Raw genomic sequence first — 24,643 nt, 5'->3', positions numbered from 1 at the left:
TCTCCCGAATCCTTTTCCAGTGATTTAAAAGTTTTCGAGCAAAGCAATTGAATTAGGTAAGCAAAGGCAATGATGGTTCCACGTGGAAAAACATTTAGCAGCCACACTTAAGTACGCATGCATAAATGCATTTGTAATTCAGATTTGATTTGAGAAACCTTCATTCAATCAAATTGAATGGACACACTTTTAACCATAACAAAATATTTTACTCTTTGTGTACAATTTAATTACAGCTTATATCTGCAATAAATCCGCAAAGTCTTTCAATGGGTATGTGGTATGGGGTATGGGGTATGGGGTATGTGGTATGGGGTATGGCAGGTGGCAACTTTCTTTTGCAGGCTGGCCAAGGATTCAGGGGAAATTCATCACGCCTCGCCACATATCTGCTACGCATAGTTTCCAATTAAAACTTATTCCATACCGGAATTTGAGAAATGGTCCCGGCACTTAATCAACGCAACGCAGCTCCGCCACGACCTCCAAAAATGTTGTTTTCTGTGGCTAAGTCGGGATTCCTGTGTTCGAAGGCCTCGAAAGGACGAAAGTGACCCCCCATAAATGACTAATCAAAATGCCAGAGATGCCGAGAATGCCGGAGAAAAACGAAAAAAAAAAACTAAAGCGAAGAAGATGGCCTGGCCGTAACATTAATTATGCTGCGTCGATGGTTGCCCTCTTTCAAAGACACTTTAAGTATTGGAAACGGAAGTAAAAAACGCCAAAGTTACAACAAAGGTAAGTTTATAGGTGCACGGTAGGAGTACATTTACTTTTAATTAAGTCAAAGATAATTGATAGGTATAGACAAAGGTCATTATGAGCTTACGATAAATTTGTAGTTTTAAGAGTTTTTAAGAGATTTCAAAAGGTCAGCAAGTCATCTGTTTCTGTTACGCTAAAATTATTTGATAACTGCTTGGTGACCTTTTATCCATGGAGTTTAACCAGAAACAAATGTAAGCCTTACTGTCGCAAACACAACTGGTTCTAAAATGAAATGTTTTCTTTTGTTTAATTTGTGGTGAAAGAAAGTTCTGACCAAGATAAGCTTTTATTTGTTTACTTTTTATTTATGTGACGGCATACTCACAACTGTAGCACAGTTCATATATAGAAGATTATTTGCCAAGTTTATCTTTGTTGATAGATTGTCCAACAGCTAAAGGCATACTTTTTGGCCTTTATAAATTCATATAGAAAATCTACATTTTGTTGTATTTAAATCTCAAACGAAACTTAACAAATAAAATACATAAAAAAGACTTGAAAAACTTTACAAGTAACGTGGGAGTGTTAACTTAGGTTTTGTTTAACGAAAACTCAAGTTTTCACTTAAATAACTTATTCCAATAGCATTCTTTCGGGCTGACAAATAATTGAGCTCTGCTCTCTGATCCAAATACCTCTTTGAAAGTACATTTCTATACTATTGGTTATTGACTTTCTGAACCAGTTAAAACCATCTGTTTACTAATTAATTTATTAGGCTTATTAAAACATTTAATTTTGTCATTGATGTCAAGACTCGCACATTCACTATTAATTGTATAAAAACTCAATCTCTTAAACGGGTAATACTGTACTATGTAAACTGAGAGAAGAGAATTTGAAATCAAGAAAAGAGCGACGATCGTATGGCACGCCTTAAAAAAAGTCACTATCTACACAGAAAAATTTAGATAAGAGTGTATTTCCAAGCTACATTATAATTATCAGATATTATAAATCAATAGTAAACATTATCACGAATCTGTATTAAAGCGTATAATAAAATTGATGTTTATTTTTTTAAGTTTTTTATTATTTCTAATATATAATTAATCAAAACTTAATCTTTTTTTTTTGAGTGATTAACAATGTAAACAACGAGAACGTAAGTTTCGCAAATTCAGCACAAACTTTGTGTGTTTACATAGACGTAGAAATAATAAAACTAAAAGATAGTATTTTGATCTGCTTTTAGTTAAGAGTAACATTTTACTCTCAAGATAGTGGCAATGATTAATTTAGTGTATATAACAAAAGTGGCAACTTAATTGTTTTTATTATGGTTACTTGTTAAGCTTTAATATATATTATTTTTTTTTTTTTGTAAGACAATATTGATTCGATATCTAAATAATGAATTATTTGTCTGTAATCTTTTAAATAATACTTTTAAACGTTCAAATGTAAAACTTAAATTACTTTTTTTGGTTGTCATACATATGAATATATTTTTTTTTAAATGTAGTGCTTATTTTTTAATACTTTGGTGGCACCCACAATTTTTTGCTGCGCCCCTGGCCACTTTATATATATATATATCAGCTGGAGGTAATGGGAAGATGGCGTTGGCAGCGACGTCGACTGCGTCGCAGAACCGAACCGAACCAACGTCGATCTGGATGTCGGTTTCCAAGAGCATTTTCCATTTGGCGTTTCCAGTGTGAAGACCAATTTAAGTTTTTCGTACCGATATTCGTCGGTTAGTGATACTTTTTTTTGCTGTGCCCAATTCAAAGATTTCGCTAAAAAGTGTTCATAAAATAAACTATAACGTTCTATTCGATCGGTATGTATTTCGGCCACTAATCTTGACACAATCGCACTGTTTGTTTTGCCGACAAAAAGAACGATCAAACGAAACCCAATTTAAGCATAAGCAGCTCTAGTTCTGAACTTGTTTTTTTCGAATTTCGCCATTTGCATATTTATATACCACCTATAATGAAAACATATTCAAAAACTTGCCGGACCATAAAACCAAACTGATAATGGGATGAGGAAATCGTTGGCGGGGAGGGGAATGTGGGAGGGGGGAGGGAGAGGGCTGCTACTCACATCAACTATTATGTCAAATAGAATACGAAATTCTAATCAGCGATTCGGTGTGCGAAGAGAGAGAATGAGAAGGCGCGAGGTGAAGAGCGAGAGAGCGCGTGTTACAAATTATCAATTGAATTGAATTCGATTGAAACGCATATATGTAAGGCGAAGGTCTGTGAATTAACGGTCTACGTTTGTGATTAAATTAGTTGAAACAATTTTTAACAATTGCCTAACTGACTTCGAATGTGAAGCTGCTAATATAAGAAACTGTTTGTTAACGTAAACTACCATAAATATTCAGACAACGAAGCAAATTACAACGAATTACAACATTTAATAAAGCAGTAGCAATGTAATGTAGCAATTCAATCAATCCAATTCAATTCAATTTACTTTTATTAAAAAATTTGCTTTAAACATAAAATCATTAATAATAAGATATTAATAAAGTAAATAAATAAAAGACTACAGTAAAAAACTATTTTTAAATCAATTTAATTTTTCAGAAAATAATTTTGTTTCTGTATATGTGAAATATAAGAACAAATAAAATCAAATTTTGCTTGCGAAATCAAGGAAAAGTTTACAATCTGAACTGATAATTTTAGAAGCTCTTCGACTTGAAATTTGTTGTTTAAAGAAATTCAGAAATATGTGTGTCTACTTTTTAGCCAATTATCGCTGAGAATAACAAAACAGGCCCCCATGATCGTGACCTTCACCCGTCGTCGTCGTGGTCTTTAATCTCCCGCCCCATTTAATGTGGCCCGAAACTATTTGGCAGAGCAATTAAAAAATACAAAAATGGACAAGAAACCGGGGTGGTGCCACAATGTGTTCAAACCATAATCATAATCTCCACTGGCCGTCGCAACCTTGAGTGATAAATGATAAGCGCCCTTATAGATGATAAGATTTATGGTGCCATACGTGCACATAGATACAGCGTCTTTTCGGGATCGGTTCGAGTGGGGCACCGATAAGACCGGCAGTCGCGATTAGAATGGATTAGAATCCATCTATGGTGCGATAGGGAATTTTTTGTTGGGAACTACGCACGTGGCGCCCATTTAAGAGCCGTATCTCCGTATCTTATTTCTTTCAGGAGATAAACAGTTGCCATCAAGATGAGTCCGCCCCAACTGCTGAGCAAGGACTCACCCGACATTGAGGTAGGTTCAATCCGTACACTGCAAAAAAAAAATTAGCGCATTTCTTGAAACTCCATTTTCGAATTTTACGCTTTCACTTTTGATTACTTTTTTTTTAAATAAAAGAAAGTGTTGATCGTGTCTAATATTAAGTTTTTACTTTACTTTTGTATTCTGTTGTTATCTCTCTGCTCCATCAATAAATAATTTTATAAAGTTAGTTGATATGTTTAGATAAGATAAGATTATAATAATATTTTGTTATTCAATTTCAAGAGTAAATAAAAATAACAGTTCCAGTATTTGATTACCCAACCACATTATTGTAAAACTGCGATAATTTTCATGTCTGATATAAACATACTTATAATAAATACTTAATAAATGTTGTGACTGCTTGGGACCTGCTATCGCTAACAATAGAATTAGGGCTCATCTATAGGGATTAATCATAAAATTGAGCTTACTTTGTTTTTATGTATGTACTACAACATATGATATCTTACTCCCAGGACCTGCTATCGCTGAATCCGCGCGTGAAGACGCAGTGCTCGGTGGTGCCCACCAAGCAGACGAAGGAGAACAAGAAGCACTGGAAACGGAATGCGGACCACGCCGCTCCGCCATGCACCACGCTGGCCAACGATTTTTCGGACATCAAGCACACGACGTTGTCGGAGCGCGGAGCGCTGGAGGAGGCTGCCCGGTGCCTGAAGTGCGCGGATGCGCCGTGCCAGAAGTCCTGTCCCACGCAGCTGGACATCAAGAGCTTCATCACGAGCATTGCGAACAAGAACTTCTATGGGGCCGCCAAGGCGATCTTCTCGGACAATCCCCTGGGTCTGACCTGCGGCATGGTCTGCCCGACCAGTGATCTCTGCGTGGGTGGCTGCAATCTGCAGGCCTCGGAGGCGGGTCCCATCAACATCGGCGGGCTGCAGCAGTTCGCCACCGAGGTGTTCAAGAAGATGGGCGTAAGGCAGCGGAGAACGCCCCAGGCGGAGGCCAATCCACTGGCTGGAAAGATCGCCTTGGTGGGCGGCGGTCCGGCCTCGCTGTCCTGTGCCACCTTTCTGGCCCGTCTGGGCTACCGCGACGTGACCATCTACGAGCGAAGGAGCTATCTGGGTGGGCTGAGTGCCGCCGAGATACCGCAGTACCGCCTGCCCATCGATGCGGTCAATTTCGAGATCGATCTGGTCAAGAATCTGGGCGTGCGTATTGAGACGGGTCGCTCGCTGGGCAGTAAGGATCTGACCGTCCAGGGACTGCTCTCCGCTGGCCACGATGCCGTCTTCGTGGGCATTGGCCTGCCCGAGCCCAAGTTGAACCCAATTTTCGCCGGACTGGAGCCCGCGAATGGCTTCTATACGTCCAAGAACTTCCTGCCCCTGGTGTCGGATGGCTCGAAGCCGGGTTTGTGTGCCTGCAAGGCGGCTGCTGGATTGCCCAAGCTCCATGGCAATGTCATCGTTTTGGGAGCCGGAGATACGGCCTTCGATTGTGCCACCTCGGCGCTCAGATGTGGTGCCCGCCGCGTGTTCGTGGTGTTCCGCAAGGGATCCTCCGGCATTCGTGCCGTTCCCGAGGAAGTGGAACTGGCCCGCGACGAGCGGTGCGAACTGTTGCCCTACCTCAGTCCACGCAAGGTGATCGTCAAGGAGGGCCTGATCACGGCCATGGAGTTCTGCCGCACCGAGCAGAACGAGAAGGACGAATGGGTGGAGGATGAGGAGCAGACGCAACGTTTGAAGGCGAACTTTGTGATTTCCGCCTTTGGATCCGGCTTGCAGGACCAAGATGTGCGCGAGGCTCTGGCTCCGCTGCAATTCCGCGGTGAATTGCCAGTGGTCGATCGGGTGACCATGCAGAGCAGCGTGAAGCAGGTGTTCCTGGGTGGAGATCTGGCCGGAGTGGCCAATACCACAGTGGAATCGGTCAACGATGGCAAGGTGGCCGCCTGGAGCATTCACTGCCAACTGCAGGGTCTGCCATTGAACACGCCAGCCGCCCTGCCACTCTTCTACACGGACATCGATGCCGTCGACATCTCCGTAGAGATGTGCGGCATCAAGTTCGAGAATCCCTTTGGCCTGGCCTCGGCCCCGCCCACCACCAGCACGGCCATGATTCGGCGCGCCTTCGAGCAGGGCTGGGGCTATGTGGTCACCAAGACGTTTGGCCTGGACAAGGATCTGGTCACGAATGTCTCGCCACGCATCGTCAGGGGCACCACATCCGGCTACAAGTACGGACCGCAGCAGGGCTGCTTCCTCAACATCGAGCTCATCTCGGAGAAGCGGGCCGAGTACTGGCTGAAATCGATTGGCGAGCTCAAGCGCGACTTCCCCGAGAAGATCGTGATAGCCAGCATTATGTGCAGCTACAACGAGGACGATTGGACGGAGCTGGCCACCAAGGCGGAGCAGTCCGGGGCGGATGCCCTCGAGCTGAATCTCTCGTGTCCGCACGGCATGGGCGAGCGTGGAATGGGCCTGGCCTGTGGCCAGGATCCCCAGCTCGTGGAGCAGATATCGCGCTGGGTGCGACGGGCCGTCAAGCTGCCCTTCTTCATCAAGCTGACGCCCAACATTACGGATATCGTCTCCATTGCCGAGGCGGCCAAGAGGGGCGGTGCCGATGGCGGATCGGCCATCAACACGGTCCAGGGACTGATGGGTCTGAAGGCGGACTCGACCGCCTGGCCGGCGATTGGCAAGGAGCAGCGCACCACCTACGGCGGCGTCTCTGGCAATGCCACTCGGCCCATGGCTTTGAAGGCCATCTCGGATATTGCGAGAAGAGTGCCGGGATTCCCCATTCTCGGCATTGGCGGCATCGATTCCGGCGAGGTGGCCCTGCAGTTCATCCAGGCCGGAGCCACCGTTCTGCAGATCTGCTCGTCCGTCCAGAACCAGGACTTCACCGTCATCGAGGACTACTGCACGGCGCTGAAGGCCCTGCTCTACCTGAAGGCCAATCCGCCGCCAGTGGATGGCCACTTCTGGGACGGCCAGTCGCCGCCAACACCAGTTCACCAGAAGGGCAAGCCGGTGGTCCGGCTGACCGGCGAGGGCAACGCCACGCTGGGATTCTTCGGCCCCTATCAACGCCAAAGGGACATCAAGCTGGCCGACATGCGCCGCCAGCAGGGACCTCTCTGGGATGCGGAGCAGGCGAACAGCACTCCGCCGGCGGCAGATGGAGCCCCCAGGCCAGCGCCCAGGATCAAGGATGTCATCGGCGCGGCGCTGGACAAGATCGGATCGTACAACAAGCTGGACAACAAGCAGCAGAAGGTGGCGCTCATCGACGATGTGAGTTAAACGTTGCAAGTTGCATTGCAATTTTATTGGGACAACTTTCTTATCGTCCATTGCGGGTTTCTAATCATTTTAAATATTTAATTTTTCTATTTCGGAATAGATTTTAATACGTAAAATATTTAAATTAAATTTAAAGCACTTTAAACTTAAATATAATGCAGATAAAATGGACCCAATTCCTATTATTATTATTATTATTAGGATTTCTCTTTTATTCCGAATTTTGTAAGTCTTTAAATATTGAAGGAATTAACTTTAAGAAAACATATTTACTCATTTTCTAAAATATTCATTTGGATTATTTTCAACTGGAATTTTTTAATAATGCGTTGCAATTTTGTATTAATATATTTTGTAGAAAATATTTTTGATAAATTATCGTTTAAAGAATGTACAACTTGTATCTTTTATGAGAAATATTCTCACAATTCTTTTCGGTCATCATCATTAAACATTTGAATTATAATCAATATATATTCTTGCAGGACATGTGCATCAACTGCGGAAAGTGCTACATGACGTGTGCCGATTCCGGTTACCAGGCCATCGAGTTCGACAAGGACACGCACATTCCGCACGTGAACGACGACTGCACGGGCTGCACACTCTGCGTCTCCGTCTGTCCCATCATCGACTGCATCACGTGGGTTTCCAATTGTATCCCTATCCACTCTCCAGTTACTCATTTGCATCCTTTTTATCTGCATTTTTTAGCATGGTGCCGAAGAAGATTCCGCACGTGATCAAGCGGGGAGTTGAGGAGAAGACCTTCTACACCCATGCCCTCAGCCAGTGCCAGTAAGGGCCCCTTCTAGTTCTACGCGTAATTGATATTAACCCAATCTATATAATTCAATTAAATACAATACACATTTCAAAAGCAAACAAAAATGTGTGAAATACGTGGGGTTTGTGAAGTTGTTTATGGTTGGTTAGAAATATAGAAAAAGGTATAAATAATCAATATTGGAGAACGGAAGCTGGAATCTAGTTCCATCTTGTAGTTGACCACGGTGTCCACCCTGTGGAGTCCACTTTTGGGAAGTGCAATTCCAACTATTCCAATTAAACCTTGTTTTGAATCAATTGGTTCTTTAAGAAGCAAATTAACGTTTGAATTGCAAATTCAAATGTACCAGACCGTTCGATAACTTTCTGCCGAACCGGGAAAATATCGACATATTCCGTTTGGGGGCTTTTGGCATCGTTATCGATAGTCCCCTATCGATACTATCAGATTGAATCAGCTGTGCCACCAAAAAAAAGTTTCGTAAAAACTGCGTAGAAAAAGCAGCCGTTTGGATCGAATTGAAATGAAATCTAGTCTGCCGGATCTTATAATTAGCTTGTAGCAAACAACCATACAAAATTCCTCGTAACATTCTAACGGGCATAGGAGACCCAGAGCCCACAGAGTCCAAACAGAGCGGATCTCCTCCAGCCGCCAGCGAAAGTGAGTTACCTTGGGATTCGGATCGGAAATAGCATCGATTGCCAGCGGATTCTACGCATTTGAATAGAAGCCTTGTGATATAATAATGTCGCGCTCTCTGAGTCGCGTACTGATCAATGGGTCGACCTATCGACTTCGCGATCTCCTCAGCGGCCAGCCCACCACTCAGTCCAGATCCACCATCATTATCCCAGTGGCCAACTACTCCAAGCGCAATGGACCGCCCTCGGATGCGGGCGAGTCGTTTAAAACGGTCTCCAAGTCGCGTAACCTCGATGGCGACGATGAGCTCAACAGCCTGGAGAGCGAACCCAATTGGGAGCTGACGTCGGCCAGGAGCCATCGCTTCTACCTGCCCAATGCCACCGGACCCGCCTGGCAGGGCGAAAACACCACCATCGGCCTGCTGACCCCGCTCGACCAGCTGGTCAACTTCCTCAAGGAGGCCAATGCGGACAAGGCGCGCCTGGAGTTCGCCTGCTGCCAGTGCCCCCAGCTCCTCCGCGAGTCGCTCGTGGAGCTCTTCCCCGTGCGCGTCGTTGCGCAGCGGGACACAGCCATCACCATGCTTGTCCTGAGCTACGAGGGCGACATCGAAATGGGCGCCGCCAAGGTGAGCATGCAGTCTGATGATCCAGAGACCCGAGTTAAGCCGGATGCGGGTACCATTTATGTGGCCACTTCATACCCTAGTTGGATGATGTCTGCAGTCTAGTCAGGCATTAGAGATTCGTGGTAATTCAAAGACCCATGTTTAGTAGCATTTATGTGGCCACTTTGAACTGGGAATGGAAGAGGCAGTCGGGAAGCTCATACCCAAATGCATTCACATTATTCGGTCAAGTCTTTGAAGTATCCGCGTAAAGTATTAATCACTTATTGCCCTTGATCGTATGAGCGTATAAATTTAAACCAGTTTTAAAAGCTATGTGACTGACCTTCCCAGTGCAGTTTAGGTGCGATATGACAAATGCCAGTTGGGCTATTATAATTTAGCAATCTAAGTAGGATTTTATGAAGATTCCTACAAGATTACAACAAAGCTAGAAATATGAGTTTTAAAGCACTTTATTTTCAAAGAAAAACTATATATAGTAAAGCATATAATACAGCAAAAACAAGTGTCAAATGGGTTATAACAAAATGCAGTGTATGTATCATGTATATTTTAGAAGATATTTTGACATTTTCGAACTTAAACAATAATTTGCAATATTACAATTACAGTAGATTAGATTTTTTCTATTATTTATGTACAATAGAGTTGGGGAAGATCAATTTAGAAAAGTTATAGTTTAAGAAATACAACTGCGCTCGTCTGGTTTAATTATAAAATTCACTTTGCAAGCATATCAGTATAATTAGGAAACAATATAAGTGTCTAGACCACCGAAACTAATGACAACTCCATTTTCAGTTTGTGCTGGCTGCGCGGGACATGTGCGATCGCCTGCTGTCGCTGGGCTACTGGGCCGACTTCCTCAATCCGTTCAGCGGACGACCCTTCTTCATGCCGAGTCGGGACGGGTCCAGACTGTACAAGCAGGACCACCGCTTCCGTGGGCTGAACATGCGACTGTCACAGCAGAACCACTGCACCGTGATTGCCGCCGAGGAGAACGATCGCACACACTTCTCGGGCACCATCTACTGCACGGCACCGAATCAGTACGACCAGCTGGTGGAGCTGCTGGTGCCGCCACAGTCGCGATCGCCCAATGTGCCCCAATGACATGGATGAGGGCATCCGAGCTGGAATTGCAGACGCAGACGCAGCCGCAGACGATGTAGTTAAAGCCTTTTAGTGATGATGACTGTGTTAACTGTTTAGGTTTTCTGTTCCGACACTGTATATAGCCGCGACAAATGCTTGTGTGTGTGTGTTATATATGCTGCGAAATATAATCGATAAGAATGTTGAGAACGCTGAGTTGAGTCCTAGGCCACGGCCATCTGGTTGCAGTGCCGCTCGATCTCCTTCAGCCGGTTGATCAGCGACTGCAGCTCCTCGGCATTGCAGACGAACTCCACGATGGTCACGCGCTCGCCACTGCTGGGCCGGAAGTTGCCCAGGTTGATGTGGAAGTTGGCCACGCCCGTGCTGCAGTCGGAGGTGGAGGACTTGACGTCGCACACGATGCGCCACTGGATGTCGGTGATGTGTGGAAAGCTGTGGCCCAGCTGCAGCTGTCGGAGCACCAGCTCCTTGCGGCTGTCCTCATACACGCGGCTCAGCTCGTCCACGGCGCCGGCGTCCAGGCCCAGTTGCTCCAGTTGCTGGCGCAGGTGGAGGCCATCCCAGCCGTGCTTGGTGGCCAGGGCATAGAGGGTGACCACGGCATACTCGCTTTGTTTGGCGCAGGCCGCATTGCTGGCATAGATCTCGGGCACGGGGGCAATGGCTATGGGATGGGATAAGGACAAGTGTGAGTTACATCAAGGGAAGCAGCCCATCCTGGCACTCACTGGCATCCGGATGGAGCGTCAGTTTCAGCGAGTTTGCGATGAGCAGCTTGGTCAGTGGGGGCGAGATGATGGCTCCCAGGTTCCTGAGACCAGCCACCACGGTGGCAGAGAGCAGGCCCGTGGTTTCGGTGTTGTCTGCCTCTAAGGCGGGGGACTTTCCCGGCGACGTGGCCATGTCGAGCAGCCTATATCCTGTGCGGATCCTTTGAATTCAAGCCTATATCGATGGGGATTATTAAATTGACCCGGTTGTAAACAAGTAACGCGCCTAACAGCACGCTTATCGCACTTAACAGCACAGTTTAACAGAGTCTGTACCTGTAAAGTACAGTGCACTCCCTCTTCAGTGATCAAATCTAAACTAATTAAAAGTATCCTGAAAAGATAAATATGTCTGTGTTTATGATCATATTTAGAAATTGCTCTGTATACAACTGTGATGATTTGCTATTACTTAAAATGTCTGCGTAAATATTTTTCGTGTCCAAACTTTAAGGTTTTATACATACATACATATCCGTTTGAACCGTTTACAGAGCGGCAACTTAACAGCGGACTGGGCAAACCTAACAGAATTCAACCGGAACCAGTAATAAATATAAAATTGTTGACTATCGCTTTTATTAGTTAAAATTGCATTATATACAAATCTAGGGCTAGCTGTTACACCCTGTAGAAGCACTCCTGTGCCCGGGGCTCACAATTGTCGTACGGTTTGAGCATGGCGTCCGCGTGGGCCACATTGCCGCCGCCGGCATCGATCTCGTCCAGCTCCGAGGCGGGCACACAGGCGCACTGGAAGTTCTTGTTGCCGCGGCTGTAGAGCTTGCGTGGATGCCCGATCCAGGAGCGCTCCTTGCCGTCGCCGCTGGTGTTGGTGCACCAGACGCGGGTGCCCTGGGATTCGCTCCACTCGATGTTGCAGCCGGGATAGCGGGCGCGCAGCTCGTCCGCCTGCCGCTTGGCGTCCTGCGCCTGTTGCAGCAGCTCCAGGAACTTGTGGTGGTAGGTGGTCCGTTGACCCCGGTCATCGTAAAAGCGTCCGATCAGCCGGCCCTTGTAGATGTAGTCCTTCTCGTAGAAGTCCCGCCAGCCGACCAGGCCGAGCAGATCTTCTGGCTTTAGGGTGAGCACATCGTCGGCCGTTTCCGGATCGTAGCTATCGAAGTCGCCGGAAATGAAGGACACCGAGGCATCGCGTCCCACGAAGAAGTTGTAGCTGCAGCCGGATCCGTAGTGCTTGATGCCGCGGCTCACATCGAATACGGATCCGAGGAGGGCCAGGTAGAGCGGACGACCCTCCTGCTCGCCATTGAATTGCGCCAGTTCAGCCGGCGTGAAGAGCGTGCCGACTTCGTCATCGGCTTGGAAGGCCACCGGAATGCCACCTTGGTTCAGGTAGTCGTCCGTGTGCCGTCGCAGAAACTGCCGGATCTCTGTGTGGTAAAATCCGGCCAAAACGGCCGCCACAACGAAGAGAAACTGCAATTTGAACAGGTGTCGCAGCAGTCCGAACATCTTGCAATTTTCCTAGGCCGAACCAGGAACTAGTTCCACTTAGCCAGCAGGCCAGGCAGTGTGACCATGCCACTCAAAATGGCCGGGGAACCGGTTTTAAGTTTAAATTTAAAAGTTTATAGTCAATACGTTGAAATCATTGGAATATGCAGGCCTTTAAGACTGACTTTCACATCAAATAATTGTAATGCTTAAAATTTAAATAAAACATAAGTGTTAAAATTAAAAGAATGATGTCTTAATTTAACATAGCCATATAAAGTCCCTTGTATGCAATACTTTTAGAAATTCTCATATAGAAAATAAAGGAATCTACTTTTCCAACTTCTGTCTAGCAATGGACCTTTTCCAATAATATAATACTTGTATAACAGTTAACTTATTTAAATATATATCATTTAAAAAGTTAAAAAAAGGCTAGAACAAACAAATTCGAATATAAACTTCTAAAACAATAAAAAGAGATTAAATTTTCATAGAATATCCATAATCTTTATTTGCACAACAGAGGTTACCTAGCGACGGCGGGAGACGCAGGCGTCGATGTGGTTGCTGATCTCCTGGAGACCCTGGACCGCCTGCGAGGATGCAGAGTGGGTGCACACGTTGCCGTCGGCGAAGACGGCCGGAATGCGCTCGCTGGTGGACTTGCGGATGGTCTTGATGGAGGAGCGGGCACTGACCAGATAGACGGTGGTCTGCATGTAGAACTTGGCCATGCAGCTCTGCTTCAGGACGGAGTTCTTGTACGAGTTGCACTTGTTGTAGGTGCGTCCCAGGCTGTAGCCCCCGAAGACCAGCTGCTGGGTGGCCGCGTTCACATCGGAGGCGATCTCGGCGGATGTGTGGGCGGCGACCACACCGCAAGAGTGCAGATCCTCATGGGCGGCGTCCACGATGCGGGCGATCTCCTCATCCTCGGCGGCCACGCACTCGGGACTCTCCTGGCGACGTGACTCCACCTGGTCGAGGGCATCCTCCAGCTCGTGCTGCGGCTCCAGGACGATCTCCTCGTACTGATGGACCAAAGCCTCACCGGTGGACTTGCCAATGTCCGCCATCTCGTCCACCACACTGCGCACCTGGGCGTCCAGCTGGGCGGGAATACCCAGATCCAGGGGCTGCGTCCAACCACTGGCCACGAAAAGGGTCAGAATAATGACGACGGCGAACTTCATGATTGCTTCTACTGCTGATAACTGACTGCTACTGCTACTGAGGATTTGCACAAAATCGTATTTATAGCCGGGAATCCAGAAACCTATTATGGTATTATAGCAGACGGATTGTTTATCTGGATTGCTGGCCATAAATTTATGGCCGCCATTGTAAATCATTCACGTCTTAGTTTTATTAGTGAACTTTACATTCAGCTGCTATTCATAGAGTTCACCTTTTTGGATTTAGATTAAAATTGGTCAAGTCGCACGATCACACAAAAGAATATCATAAACATCATAACAAAGCGTCATACGGGAAAGAATGACTTCCAATATTGACACAAAGGCAATGAAATAAAAATACATTTAATATTGTAATTTAGTTTTTAACTTGAAGCGGAAAAATGTCTTATGTTCTGGAAATTTTGTTAAATCTTGTTTTGTATCAACAGATGTTTCTTAAACATTTATATACACTTCCCGTTTAGTTTAATAAAAATGTTGTATTCATTTTGCAATAGTTTTAATGAATTTGACTGCTAAAAAAATATATATAAACACAATCTGATCACAGGTGAAATAATATTTATATTTTAAAAAAATATGCACTACTATATTTTTTAAGTTTGTAGCGCAATCATGTTCCAAGTATATTTATGAGTTACAAACAATAGAATCACGTAAAAAACTTTTAGCAAACATTGTTTACTATTGTTGATTTAAAGGCTTTTAAAAGTCAACCAATTGTAATAATATTTTCTTCCCAAAATTTTGGGAATACCTAAAATAGGGTCATTCCCCGAATAACAATCACTTTATTAGGAATTCTCAACAAAAATAGTCAATCACATAAGCGCGTGTGAGTCTAATGTCTCAAGTGATCCCATAGATTGAATTGCCACTGTTTTCCCTGACTCCGCAATGGATTTTAATCGGGGGCATACGCGAAGCCATAAATTATATGACATTATCTTCTATAATTAAGGCATTATTTAGATCCGCCGATTAGGGCGATTTTGAAGTGGCGCATCCAGTAATACAAGTAGATGTTTCCTATCGCTCCACCTCCACGCACAGGAAAATATAATTTGCGACCTTATCAAAGACTCCCTCTCGTTTGCTTCTCATTTCTGCCTTTCTCTCTGGCCGATTGGAGAAAAGAAGGCAGACGGAAATTATTGCGATTAAAGTAAGACAAAGACACATAAGCCAAATAATGGGAAATAAACCAATTGGCCGATAAAACGACTCTTGAATACTTTAATTAACTGGGGTTACCGATATGGCTATTTGGGTTTTTTTTTGGCTTTGGGGTTGCGGCATGTGGGGCTTCCAATTCATATAAAAGGTTGATCCTCAGCGAGATTCCAGCAAAACCCAATCAACCATGAGGAGTATTATTCTAGTGTTGGCCTTTGCCCTGGCAGCTGTGAGTAAAATATAAGCTGGAATCTATTATTAACATTTGGAGTGATAAGAATAAACAAAAAAATAAATACAAAAAACCAATTAAGATAATTAATTATGATTTAATTACTTTTCTTTACCATTAAAAGATGACTATCATAACAAAAAAAAAAAAAATTAAAAAAAAGAGTAACCGGGCGTATGCGTGATATCCGTTGAAACCTCATTTTAGTTTTATTATCATTCCTTGTTATAGATTTTTTGTTCTAAGCTAACAATATATTTTATTTATAATGCTATCTATAACTATCGAATTTTGATTTAGTGCGAAAAACAATATATTGGCATTATTTAAATACAAATTGTTGGCCAACAGTGCGTATGATTAATGTGATTTAAGATATACTACTATTGGTTAAACTTTTACTAAATTAGGACAATTATGAATCCAAATTTATAAGATATGGTAATAAGCATTTTCTGAATTTTTAAGCACCTTCATTTATTTTAACTCAAGTTAGAAAAGAAAAAGTTATAAGTAGATCATTATATATTATATATTATACTATATTACTAATGTTCAATATTACACATGCGTAGATTTTAATTGTGTTTATTTGTTCCCTCCTGAAAACAGGTTTCAGCTGTGCCCCTGCAGGAGGGTCAAGATGCATCTCTGCAGGAATTGACCAAAGAATTTGGTCTGGACTTCGACCTGAACTTCGATCTGGACCTGGGATTCAATGTGGACCAGGAACTGACTGAGGACGGCACTGTGGAGATTGATGAGTTCGCCTTTGTGGACCGAATGGTGCATTTCCTCATCGCCGAGTCGAAGGTCCTGGCCTGGGACATTGTCCGGCTGACGGAGCGGCAGCTGCTCAAGATCTTCCTGTACCCGATGAGACAGTTGGAGCAGCTGGCCCAGGACATCGAGCGGAAGGCCCTGGACGCCGGCAATTGCGCAGTCAATGTGACGACCAATGTGGCCGAAGTGGTGGCCTCGTCCACACTGGATTTCCTGGGCTGCGGACGCGATGCCGCCCTCACCTCCATCAATCTATGCCTGGACACCAAGAAGTCGGTTCTGCAGCTGACCCTCGATGGCTACCAGATCATCAAGTTGCAGAGGAAATGCAAGTCCCATCCAGAGGGTGGATTTCTGCGAAAGACCTGCAAAACAAGGTTGTTCGCCAAGTGTATGCTATATATCGGCAATGGCCAGGCGTCGTTGCGCCACTTGATCGGACTGCGTAAAAGCGTTCCTGCCGTGGCCACCGATGCCACCTCCTGCACCACCACGGCCACCGCCAACGCCGTGTGGGGATTCGACGAGATCAGCGCCACCATCGACACCTGTGTCGATACCATGTTCAAGTGAAAACAATTTGTGAATAAATCTAACAACGCAGCCTGAACTAAAATAACAACTGGGGGTACTTTCAATAATAATTGTTGAATTATCCATGAATTCGCCATTACATTTCCAATTTAATGGCAGATAAACATATGTTATCTAATTTAATTTCATTTAAAAATCACGATGTAAAAATCCCTTATTAAGAATTTAAAAATTGGTCATACAATTTATTTTTTAAACTCGACCGATATATCCTAACTAATATATGCTATCCATAGTAATGAAATTGGTCGCCAGCTGCAAATACAGTCTTATATATTGTTGTGGGTCTTGTTTTGACCAAGTCACAAAAGAATAAACTCTGAAGATATCTGTTTTTGATTTAAATCTCAGGAAACCGAACAAAAAACTTTCATAAATTGATTTGTATTTTAAAATCCTGGGAAATAATGGTCAAAAGTTGAAATGTCATACACCGTTGAATTCGTAATAAAATTTCCAATCAAATGGCATTCACAGTTAAAATTTTTTCAGATTTTCGAATTTCGGCAAAAAATGATGATGTACCCCCTTACAAAAAAGTCCAAAATTTGGACAAAAATAAATTTGTCAAAAAACGTTTTTCAAAATTCGGTTTTTGCGTCAAGACAAAATAAATTATTTTCAATCGATCAGGTATGGATGGTATGGGTTGCCAGCTGTTCAAAATAGCAACTCTTTTGACTTTGGGTCTTATTTTGGTAAAGTTACAGCAAAAAGACTCTTCAGAACAAATTTTGTTTGAAAAATCGCCAAAAATCCCAAAAAACACATTAAAAACTTGGTTTTTGTGTCAAAACCCTGGGAAATAACGGTCTAATGTTGGAATGTCATACACCGTTGAATTCGTAATAAAATTTCCAATCAAATGGCATTCACAGTTAAAATTTTTTCAGATTTTCGAATTTCGGCAAAAAATGATGAAAAAAAAGTCAAAAATTTAGACAAAAATAAATTTGTCAAAAAACGTTTTTCAAAATTCGGTTTTTGCGTCAAGACAAAATAAATTGTTTTCAACCGAACAGGGATGGATGGTATAGGTTGCCAGCTGTTCAAAATAGCAACTCTTTTGACTATGGGTCTTATTTTGGCAAAGTTACAGCCAATAGACTCTTCAGAAATAATTTTGTTTGAAAAATCGCCAAAAACCCCAAAATACACATTTAAAACTTGGTTTTTGTGTCAAAACCCTGGGAAATAATGGTCTAAAGTTGGAATGTCATACACCGTTGAATTCGTCATAAAATTTCCAATCGAATGGCATTCACAGTTCAAAATGTTGAAAATCAACCAATTTCCGCAAAAAATGATGATGTACCCCCTTACAAAAAAGTCAGAAAATTGGACAAAAAATAAATTCTTCAAAAATCGTTTTTCAAAATTCGGTTTCTGTTCCAAACAAATATTTATTTATTTTAATCGATCGGGGATGGATAATATATGTGGCCAGCTGTTCAAAACAGAAACTCTTTTGGCTATGAGTCTTATTTTGGCAAAGTTACAACAAAAAGACTCTCAGGAAATAATTCTGTTTGAAATGTCTCCAAAAACCCAAAATACACATTTAAAACTTGGTTTTTGTGTCAAAACCCTGGGAAATAATGGTCTAAAGTTGGAATGTCATACACCGTTGAATTCGTCATAAAATTTCCAATCGAATGGCATTCACAGTTCAAAATGTTGAAAATCAACCAATTTCCGCAAAAAATGATGATGTACCCCCTTACAAAAAAGTCAGAAAATTGGACAAAAAATAAATTCTTCAAAAATCGTTTTTCAAAATTCGGTTTCTGTTCCAAACAAATATTTATTTATTTTAATCGATCGGGGATGGATAATATATGTGGCCAGCTGTTCAAAACAGAAACTCTTTTGGCTATGAGTCTTATTTTGACAAAGTTACAACAAAAAGACTGTTCAGAAATAATTTTTTTTGAAATGTCTCCAAAAACCCAAAATACACATTAAAAACTTGGTTTTTCTGTCAAAACCCTGGGAAATAATGGTCTAAAGTTGGAATGTCATACACCGTCGAATTCGTAATAAAATTTCCAATCGAATGGCATTCACAGATAAAATTTTTTCAGATTTTCAAATTTCTGCAAAAAATGATGATGTACCCCCTTACAAAAAAGTCAGAAAATTGGACATATCTTAATTTTTTAAAAACGCGCTTTTCAAAATTCGGTTTTTTCGTCAAAACTAAATTAATTGTTTTCAATCGATCAGGGATGGATTGTATGGGTTGCCAGCTGTTCAAAATAGCAACTCTTTTGACTTTGGCTCTTATTTTAGCAAAGTTACAACAAAAAGACTCTTAAGAAATAATTTTGTTTGAAAAATCTTCCGAAATCCCAAAAAAACATTAAAAACTTGGTTTTTGTGTCAAAACCCTGGGAAATAATGGTCAAATGCTGGAATGCCATACACCGTTGAATTCGTAATAAAATTTCCAATCAAATGGCATTCACAGTTTAAATTTTTTCAGATTTTCAAATTTCTGCAAAAAATGATGATGTACCCCCTTACAAAAAAGTCAGAAAATTGGACATATCTTAAATTTTTAAAAACGCGCTTTTCAAAATTCGGTTTTTTCGTCAAAACTAAATTAATTGTTTTCAATTGATCAGGGATGGATGGCATAGGTTACCAGCTGTTCAAAATAGCAAATCTTTTGACTTTGGGTCTTATTTTGGCAAAATTACAACAAAAATACTCTTCAGAAATAATTTTGTTTGAAAAATCGCCAAAAATCCCAAAATACACATTAAAAACTTGGTTTTTGTGTCAAAACCCTGGAAAATAATGGCCAAATGTTGGAATGTCATACACCGTTGAAGCGTCTTTTTGTTGTAACTTTGCCAAAAAAAAGGCCCATAGTCATAAGAGTTGCTGTTTTGAACAGCTGGCAACCTATACTATCTATCCCCGATCGATGTGAATTTTCAATCAGTAATCAGCAACTCTTATGACTACGGGTCTTTTTTTGGCAAAGTTACAACAAAAAGACTCTTAGCAAATAATAATAAAAAAAATTATGGGAACTTGTTTTAATATAATGAAATTAAATATTTCCAACTACCAATAAAACAATGATTTTGTTTGGTTTTTGAGTTATTACTTTTATTTAAATTTGGTTTCATTATCGTTCATCTTGTTCAAATACAATAAATAAACATTTAAACTATTTAGTGGTATGTATATATGTATATATATAAATCGTTTGCTTTTTTTTTTGTTAAATATTTTAAATAAGTGTATATATATTGTTTTTCATGGGTTTTTCTTCCACTGCTTCGCCATTTCTCCTCAACTTGCATCTATTTTATAATTTTTCTTCTCTTCGTACCAAAAATTTGCAATGTATTTTTTGGTTTGGTTTGAAAGAAACTTGGTTTGGTTTGTTATATAAGTAAATTGCTGTGTTCGGGCTTACGGTCGTCAAATACAAATATCGTCTATATATTTGTGTATATATCGTACTATACTTCATACGTTACATACTGCATGTAAGTAAAAGTAGCTTGTTACATAATTACTAATGTATAAATTGTTTTCTACTCAAGTATGATGCACATACAAATACAACTAGGTTTGCATGTGTTGGTATATCTGTATCTGTATCTGTATATGTATATGTATGTGTTGGTGTGTGTGGGTGTAGGTGTAGGTGTTAGTGTCAGCTGTACATATGTAGAATGTATGTACCTTTATCAATAATTAGTTAAACTGTAGCTAGTATATGTATTTGCCATATGTTGCTCAACATTTTCTTGTACCTCACATGTTTTACTTTCGCCTTTCAATATTTTATTGGAGTTTTTCATTTTCATTTTCATTTTCATTTGCAGTTTTCTGTTTTTTTTTCTCTGGTTCCTTTAATTATATATGTTTTTATTAGTCACAGATGTTTTTAGGCGCGCTTTTATGCTTTAATGAATTCAGCGTGTTGTATATTATTAATATTTCAATTCTTTATAGTAGAAAATAAAATATAAGTAAAAGGCAATTTTCTTAGTATTTCTCATTTTTTTGTTGGTTTTTTTTTCTGAAAAAATTTGTGCTTAATTTTGTAGAAATTTTGTTTGTTTGCCTGCATTTTATTCGTTTAAAACATAAAATGTTAAGATATTTGTTTAGTTTTAGTTTTAATTTTAATAATGTATAATATTTTAGTTCAATAAATTCGTTACGACACATGGACTAAGACACAGCAAAAAATATTCATGCTTAATTTAGATTCAGTTTTGTGTGTTTTCTTTTTTTGTTTTTTTTTTTATCCATCTCCCATTTAATTCGGTATAGTTGGTAGATCTTTAATTGTATTATTCACTTGTTATGGTTTCAATTGGATAATATTTTCTTCACATTTCGCGTCCTAAATGCGCTTGTAAATATTTTTCAATAATAAATGTTGAAACAGCTTAAGAACTCGTTTTTTTTTGTTGTTTTTTTTTTTTTTGCGAATATTTTTCAAGACACCTCCCTATACCTAATTATCTGCCAGCTTCCAAATATGTAGTTATTTTCGTATTTCCTTCATTTAAGGGCTAAACGATCAGCTTTTACGGTTACTGATAACATCCAATCGGTAATTTCTAGATAATTTCGTATTTTTGTATTCGCATTCGGGTTTCGGTTTTCGGTATTCGGTATTCGGTTTTGATATGTTCGCTTCAAATGCGTGTCATGAAAATACATTTGCTTTGCTGATTCTGCAATACAACTCCGTTTAAAAATATACAGTAGAACAAGGCTCTACATAAGTACATAGGTGTTTATCTATATAACTGTAGACTAAATTGGGCAAATATTTTATCATTGGGCGTTGTAATTCCGTTTTTGCGTTCGTTAGTGCAAAACTCTTTTCAACTTCGATTTCCATTATCCATCCGTATTTCAAAATCTACCATTCTTCCATTATTATTATTACAATAGTGTGGCCAAAGCTTATTGTCGGAAGCGTTATGCATTTTAGTTTTTCATTTATTCGGTTTTCTTGCATTTTGTTTTCTTTTCTTTTCATTTGTTTCGTTTCGTTTTGTTTTGTAAAAATATTTTCGTTACTCGTCGGTTTCGTGTTTGAACATTGAAAACAACGAAGGGGAAAGTACAACGCAAAATATAAAAGTTTTGAGTGTCTGTAAGGCTATATTTGTTAGCTATTTTGGGTTTATTTAGTGTTGATTTCATTTCCTCCATGTTTGCGTTATTATTTTCAAAAATTAATATTTCATTTTGGTCTTTGCTTATATTTATCACTAAAATTTATCATTGTTGTATATATTTTTTTCCGTCGATAAATGTATATAAATTGTTTTGTTCTGGTTTTCTTTTGTTTTGGCGTAACTTTGTGTGAGCTGGGGTTTTTGGCCCATTTTTTTTTATTTCGTAAAGAAAACGTTTCAAAAAATGTTTAACAAACAATTCAATAGGCTTTACACGAAAATGATGTGGCATTTACTTATTCGTTATATAAATCAATTGTAAAGTATATATATATATATATATATATATATATATATATATATATATATATTCATATATTACTCGCTTGTATGTTATGTTAGTTTGTTGTATAATTAAATATTGCATTTGGTTTCGTTGAACGTCTGGACAATTTTTCATCTTCGCCTTCGATTTTCTCTCCGACTTCGCATCTACTTAGTGACATAAAGTTACAACTAGATTAGTATATAGCTGTACGTATTTAAATATGAGTGTTTTTCCTTGTGTCGTGATTTCTGGCCCAAGAACTTTGGACTTCTCCGCGAACAAACCTAAATATTTGGCCTGCCCCGCTAAGTATGCTACAGAAATGTTCGAATAAACGAATAAGGATCGAATACGCACATCCGCCATATTCACTCCCCATTTATATTTATATTAATAATTATGTTTAGATTTATATCTAGTTCCTAAAAACCGTACACAATATGTTCTGCTCTTCTAGTTTTTTAGTTTTTACCGTTTCGACGAAAACCTTTCCTTGCTTTTTATATAATTTACAAAAATTTTGATTTCAGTACCTGATTGCAATGGGTTTTATCTTTTGGTTAAAAAAAATACAGACACTTGTAATTGTTGTTGTTGTTGTTCTTGCTTGCTTTAGACATAATTTGAAATACAATTCATATGTATACATATAGGTATATATTTTGTTCTAGTTTCATATTTAGGCCATAATTTGTGTTGGTTTGAATACGAAAACGCTTTCAAAAATTCTACAGGACATAACTCCCACGCTCTGTCGCTTGCTGTTGTAAACTTTAATATGTAAATACACACAATTAGCTATATTTATGTTAAATATTTTGTTTCCACTAAACTTACGCAATTTGAACCCAATGAGCAAAGTATCTAAGACATATCCATGTCCTGGAAAATTGTTTCGCATTCTGCACATATCCGTTTTTAGCACTACAATACAATTGGTTTCGGTTATTGTTGCTTGTAAATATAGTCGATATATGTGTATAATTATGATCATTGGTTACAAGTACAAGACATTAAAGGAGGGCACACGAATCGAATTCCTAACAATTGTATTTAGAGTGTCTACAGTTAATTGCGACCGAGTTGGCTGAGATCAAAATTAAAATTGAGGAATTGATCTAATTTGTAATCCCTTTTTTCGTTCACAACCATGTAAAGAAGTTGGAGGGAAAGCAAGAGGGCTGGTGTCCATAAAAAGCCGGTTGAAAACGTCGTCTACCTGTGTGCTACACTCGAAATAAAAGTCGCCCTGGATTCTATAAAATCGCCCATTAAATCATAAACATCTTCTAACTATAACCAAAAATGATGAATTTTGTATTTAAAAAAAAAAAACAAAAGGGTTCTAAGTTTTCAATTTAAAAACACAAAACTATAAATCAATAAATACTTAAATTTAAAAACCATTTGAAATATTAAGAAACCCTTTTCTAATTAAGTTCATAGTTATTTTTAGGGATAGTAAGTTTTTTTTAAATTTATATTCTAAAACGAGTGTGTAAAAAGCAAACTGAAACGATTTAAAAATTGTTCGGAAACCTACATAATTCCTCACTAAATCTTCTCTTTCTGTAATCCCTGAAAAAAGGAGGAAATTGGAAGAGTGGTCTTTATACTATTCGGATTTTTGGCAAGGATTCTAGATGTTTTCGTGAATAATACATACTAAATCTGTTGACTGATTTTTTTTAATTTGTTACTGATTCCGTTTGTTGTTCTGGCTAAAGTTATAACTCGATTCTGTCAATTGTTATTGCTTGTGTAATTGTTTCGTTCCTTTCGATTTCCTTTCTTTGTTTTGTGTAAAGTAAAAGAAAACTCAAGCTTTTGTTCTCAAGGTTCAGGTAATCAATTTCTAGTCTTATCTGTTGCACTGAGTAGTCTGCGATTTTCCTCATTTTCATTTGTTGTTCTTGTTGTTATACTCTTTAAAGGTATGTATACATATAGGCATATGTGTGTATATATAATTTGTCAAATTTGTTACGTCATTAGTTGGATAATATAATAATTACAGGTAGGTAATGCAATGCAATGCTCTATCTCTACCCAATTTCGTTCGCGTTAAAAGTGAATTTTAATGTAAATGTAAATGTAATATGTAAATGTGATAAGTTAATGTAAATGTAAATGAAAATGAAAAACCAAAAACAGATGATGCTTATAGGTAATGTTTCGAGTTGAGTTATAGTTCGAGTTGAGTTGCTGCAAACTATAGTTTAAGTTTAGGGTATATAAGTACCGTTAGTTGTAGTTTTAGTTTAGTTTCAAAGTTTAGTAGGTAAATTTGTGGCTGGCTGAAACAGGTTGTTCTGCGTGAGTTTTTTAGGTTGGAGTTGTCAAAAGGAGATCTTTCAATAACGTTCTCTTCTTATTGTAGTTTGTCATCAATGTTTTTATGATCTTATGAGTTTTTTTGTTTGGTTTTGGTTTTTTGTTTTTGGCTGCTG

The 24,643-nt window shown here is 40.1% G+C and overlaps 6 protein-coding genes across 6 annotated transcripts; 3 read left to right on the top strand and 3 right to left on the bottom strand.

Annotated features, from left to right (window-relative positions):
* Positions 1-2,395: 2,395 nt before the first annotated feature.
* On the top strand, positions 2,396-8,179 carry LOC108136569 (dihydropyrimidine dehydrogenase [NADP(+)]). Its single transcript, XM_017257877.2, has 5 exons — positions 2,396-2,560; positions 3,923-3,989; positions 4,481-7,285; positions 7,780-7,937; positions 8,009-8,179. The coding sequence occupies exons 2-5, from the start codon at positions 3,945-3,947 to the stop codon at positions 8,094-8,096; spliced, it is 3,096 nt and encodes a 1,031-aa protein (XP_017113366.1). The 5' UTR covers positions 2,396-2,560; positions 3,923-3,944; the 3' UTR covers positions 8,097-8,179.
* A 357-nt stretch (positions 8,180-8,536) lies between these two features.
* On the top strand, positions 8,537-10,668 carry LOC108136624. The gene is made up of 2 exons (XM_017257943.2): positions 8,537-9,360; positions 10,165-10,668. The coding sequence occupies exons 1-2, from the start codon at positions 8,833-8,835 to the stop codon at positions 10,477-10,479; spliced, it is 843 nt and encodes a 280-aa protein (XP_017113432.1). The 5' UTR covers positions 8,537-8,832; the 3' UTR covers positions 10,480-10,668.
* On the bottom strand, positions 10,574-11,500 carry LOC108136625 (COMM domain-containing protein 3). Its single transcript, XM_017257944.2, has 2 exons — positions 11,214-11,500; positions 10,574-11,149 (listed from the first exon to the last, which is right to left on the bottom strand). Exons 1-2 carry the CDS (start codon positions 11,386-11,388, stop codon positions 10,686-10,688), a joined length of 639 nt encoding a protein of 212 aa, XP_017113433.1. The 5' UTR covers positions 11,389-11,500; the 3' UTR covers positions 10,574-10,685.
* Positions 11,501-11,817: 317 nt separating this feature from the next.
* On the bottom strand, positions 11,818-12,828 carry LOC108136643 (neuferricin homolog). Its single transcript, XM_017257966.2, has one exon. The coding sequence runs from the start codon at positions 12,729-12,731 to the stop codon at positions 11,877-11,879; it is 855 nt and encodes a 284-aa protein (XP_017113455.1). The 5' UTR covers positions 12,732-12,828; the 3' UTR covers positions 11,818-11,876.
* Positions 12,829-13,201: 373 nt separating this feature from the next.
* Positions 13,202-13,954, bottom strand: LOC108136644. The gene has a single exon (XM_017257967.2). The coding sequence runs from the start codon at positions 13,907-13,909 to the stop codon at positions 13,247-13,249; it is 663 nt and encodes a 220-aa protein (XP_017113456.1). The 5' UTR covers positions 13,910-13,954; the 3' UTR covers positions 13,202-13,246.
* Positions 13,955-15,241: 1,287 nt separating this feature from the next.
* Positions 15,242-17,075, top strand: LOC108136376. The gene is made up of 2 exons (XM_017257489.2): positions 15,242-15,320; positions 15,936-17,075. The coding sequence occupies exons 1-2, from the start codon at positions 15,279-15,281 to the stop codon at positions 16,677-16,679; spliced, it is 786 nt and encodes a 261-aa protein (XP_017112978.1). The 5' UTR covers positions 15,242-15,278; the 3' UTR covers positions 16,680-17,075.
* Positions 17,076-24,643: the final 7,568 nt, after the last annotated feature.

The sequence above is a fragment of the Drosophila elegans genome, unplaced genomic scaffold (genome assembly GCF_018152505.1).
Source record: "Drosophila elegans isolate 14027-0461.03 unplaced genomic scaffold, ASM1815250v1 contig_149, whole genome shotgun sequence".
In the NCBI taxonomy this organism is placed as follows: domain Eukaryota; kingdom Metazoa; phylum Arthropoda; class Insecta; order Diptera; family Drosophilidae; genus Drosophila; species Drosophila elegans.
Note: the sequence above shows the minus strand (reverse complement) of the source record. Positions and strands in the feature narration are given on the sequence as shown.

What these genes read in the sequence shown, in the direction of transcription:
- LOC108136569 (XM_017257877.2), top strand. Translation starts at nt 3,945, where the DNA reads ATGAGTCCGCCCCAACTGCTGAGCAAGGACTCACCCGACATTGAG. An exon ending in AGGACTCACCCGACATTGAG is followed by an intron (nt 3,990 to 4,480) that starts GTAGGTTCAATC and finishes TCTTACTCCCAG; the next exon opens with GACCTGCTATCGCTGAATCC. An exon ending in CCCATCATCGACTGCATCAC is followed by an intron (nt 7,938 to 8,008) that starts GTGGGTTTCCAA and finishes TGCATTTTTTAG; the next exon opens with CATGGTGCCGAAGAAGATTC.
- LOC108136624 (XM_017257943.2), top strand. Translation starts at nt 8,833, where the DNA reads ATGTCGCGCTCTCTGAGTCGCGTACTGATCAATGGGTCGACCTATCGA. An exon ending in TCGAAATGGGCGCCGCCAAG is followed by an intron (nt 9,361 to 10,164) that starts GTGAGCATGCAG and finishes CTCCATTTTCAG; the next exon opens with TTTGTGCTGGCTGCGCGGGA.
- LOC108136625 (XM_017257944.2), bottom strand. Translation starts at nt 11,388, where the DNA reads ATGGCCACGTCGCCGGGAAAGTCCCCCGCCTTAGAGGCAGACAACACC. An exon ending in GACGCTCCATCCGGATGCCA is followed by an intron (nt 11,150 to 11,213) that starts GTGAGTGCCAGG and finishes CCCATCCCATAG; the next exon opens with CCATTGCCCCCGTGCCCGAG.
- LOC108136643 (XM_017257966.2), bottom strand. Translation starts at nt 12,731, where the DNA reads ATGTTCGGACTGCTGCGACACCTGTTCAAATTGCAGTTTCTCTTCGTT.
- LOC108136644 (XM_017257967.2), bottom strand. Translation starts at nt 13,909, where the DNA reads ATGAAGTTCGCCGTCGTCATTATTCTGACCCTTTTCGTGGCCAGTGGT.
- LOC108136376 (XM_017257489.2), top strand. Translation starts at nt 15,279, where the DNA reads ATGAGGAGTATTATTCTAGTGTTGGCCTTTGCCCTGGCAGCT. An exon ending in TGGCCTTTGCCCTGGCAGCT is followed by an intron (nt 15,321 to 15,935) that starts GTGAGTAAAATA and finishes TCCTGAAAACAG; the next exon opens with GTTTCAGCTGTGCCCCTGCA.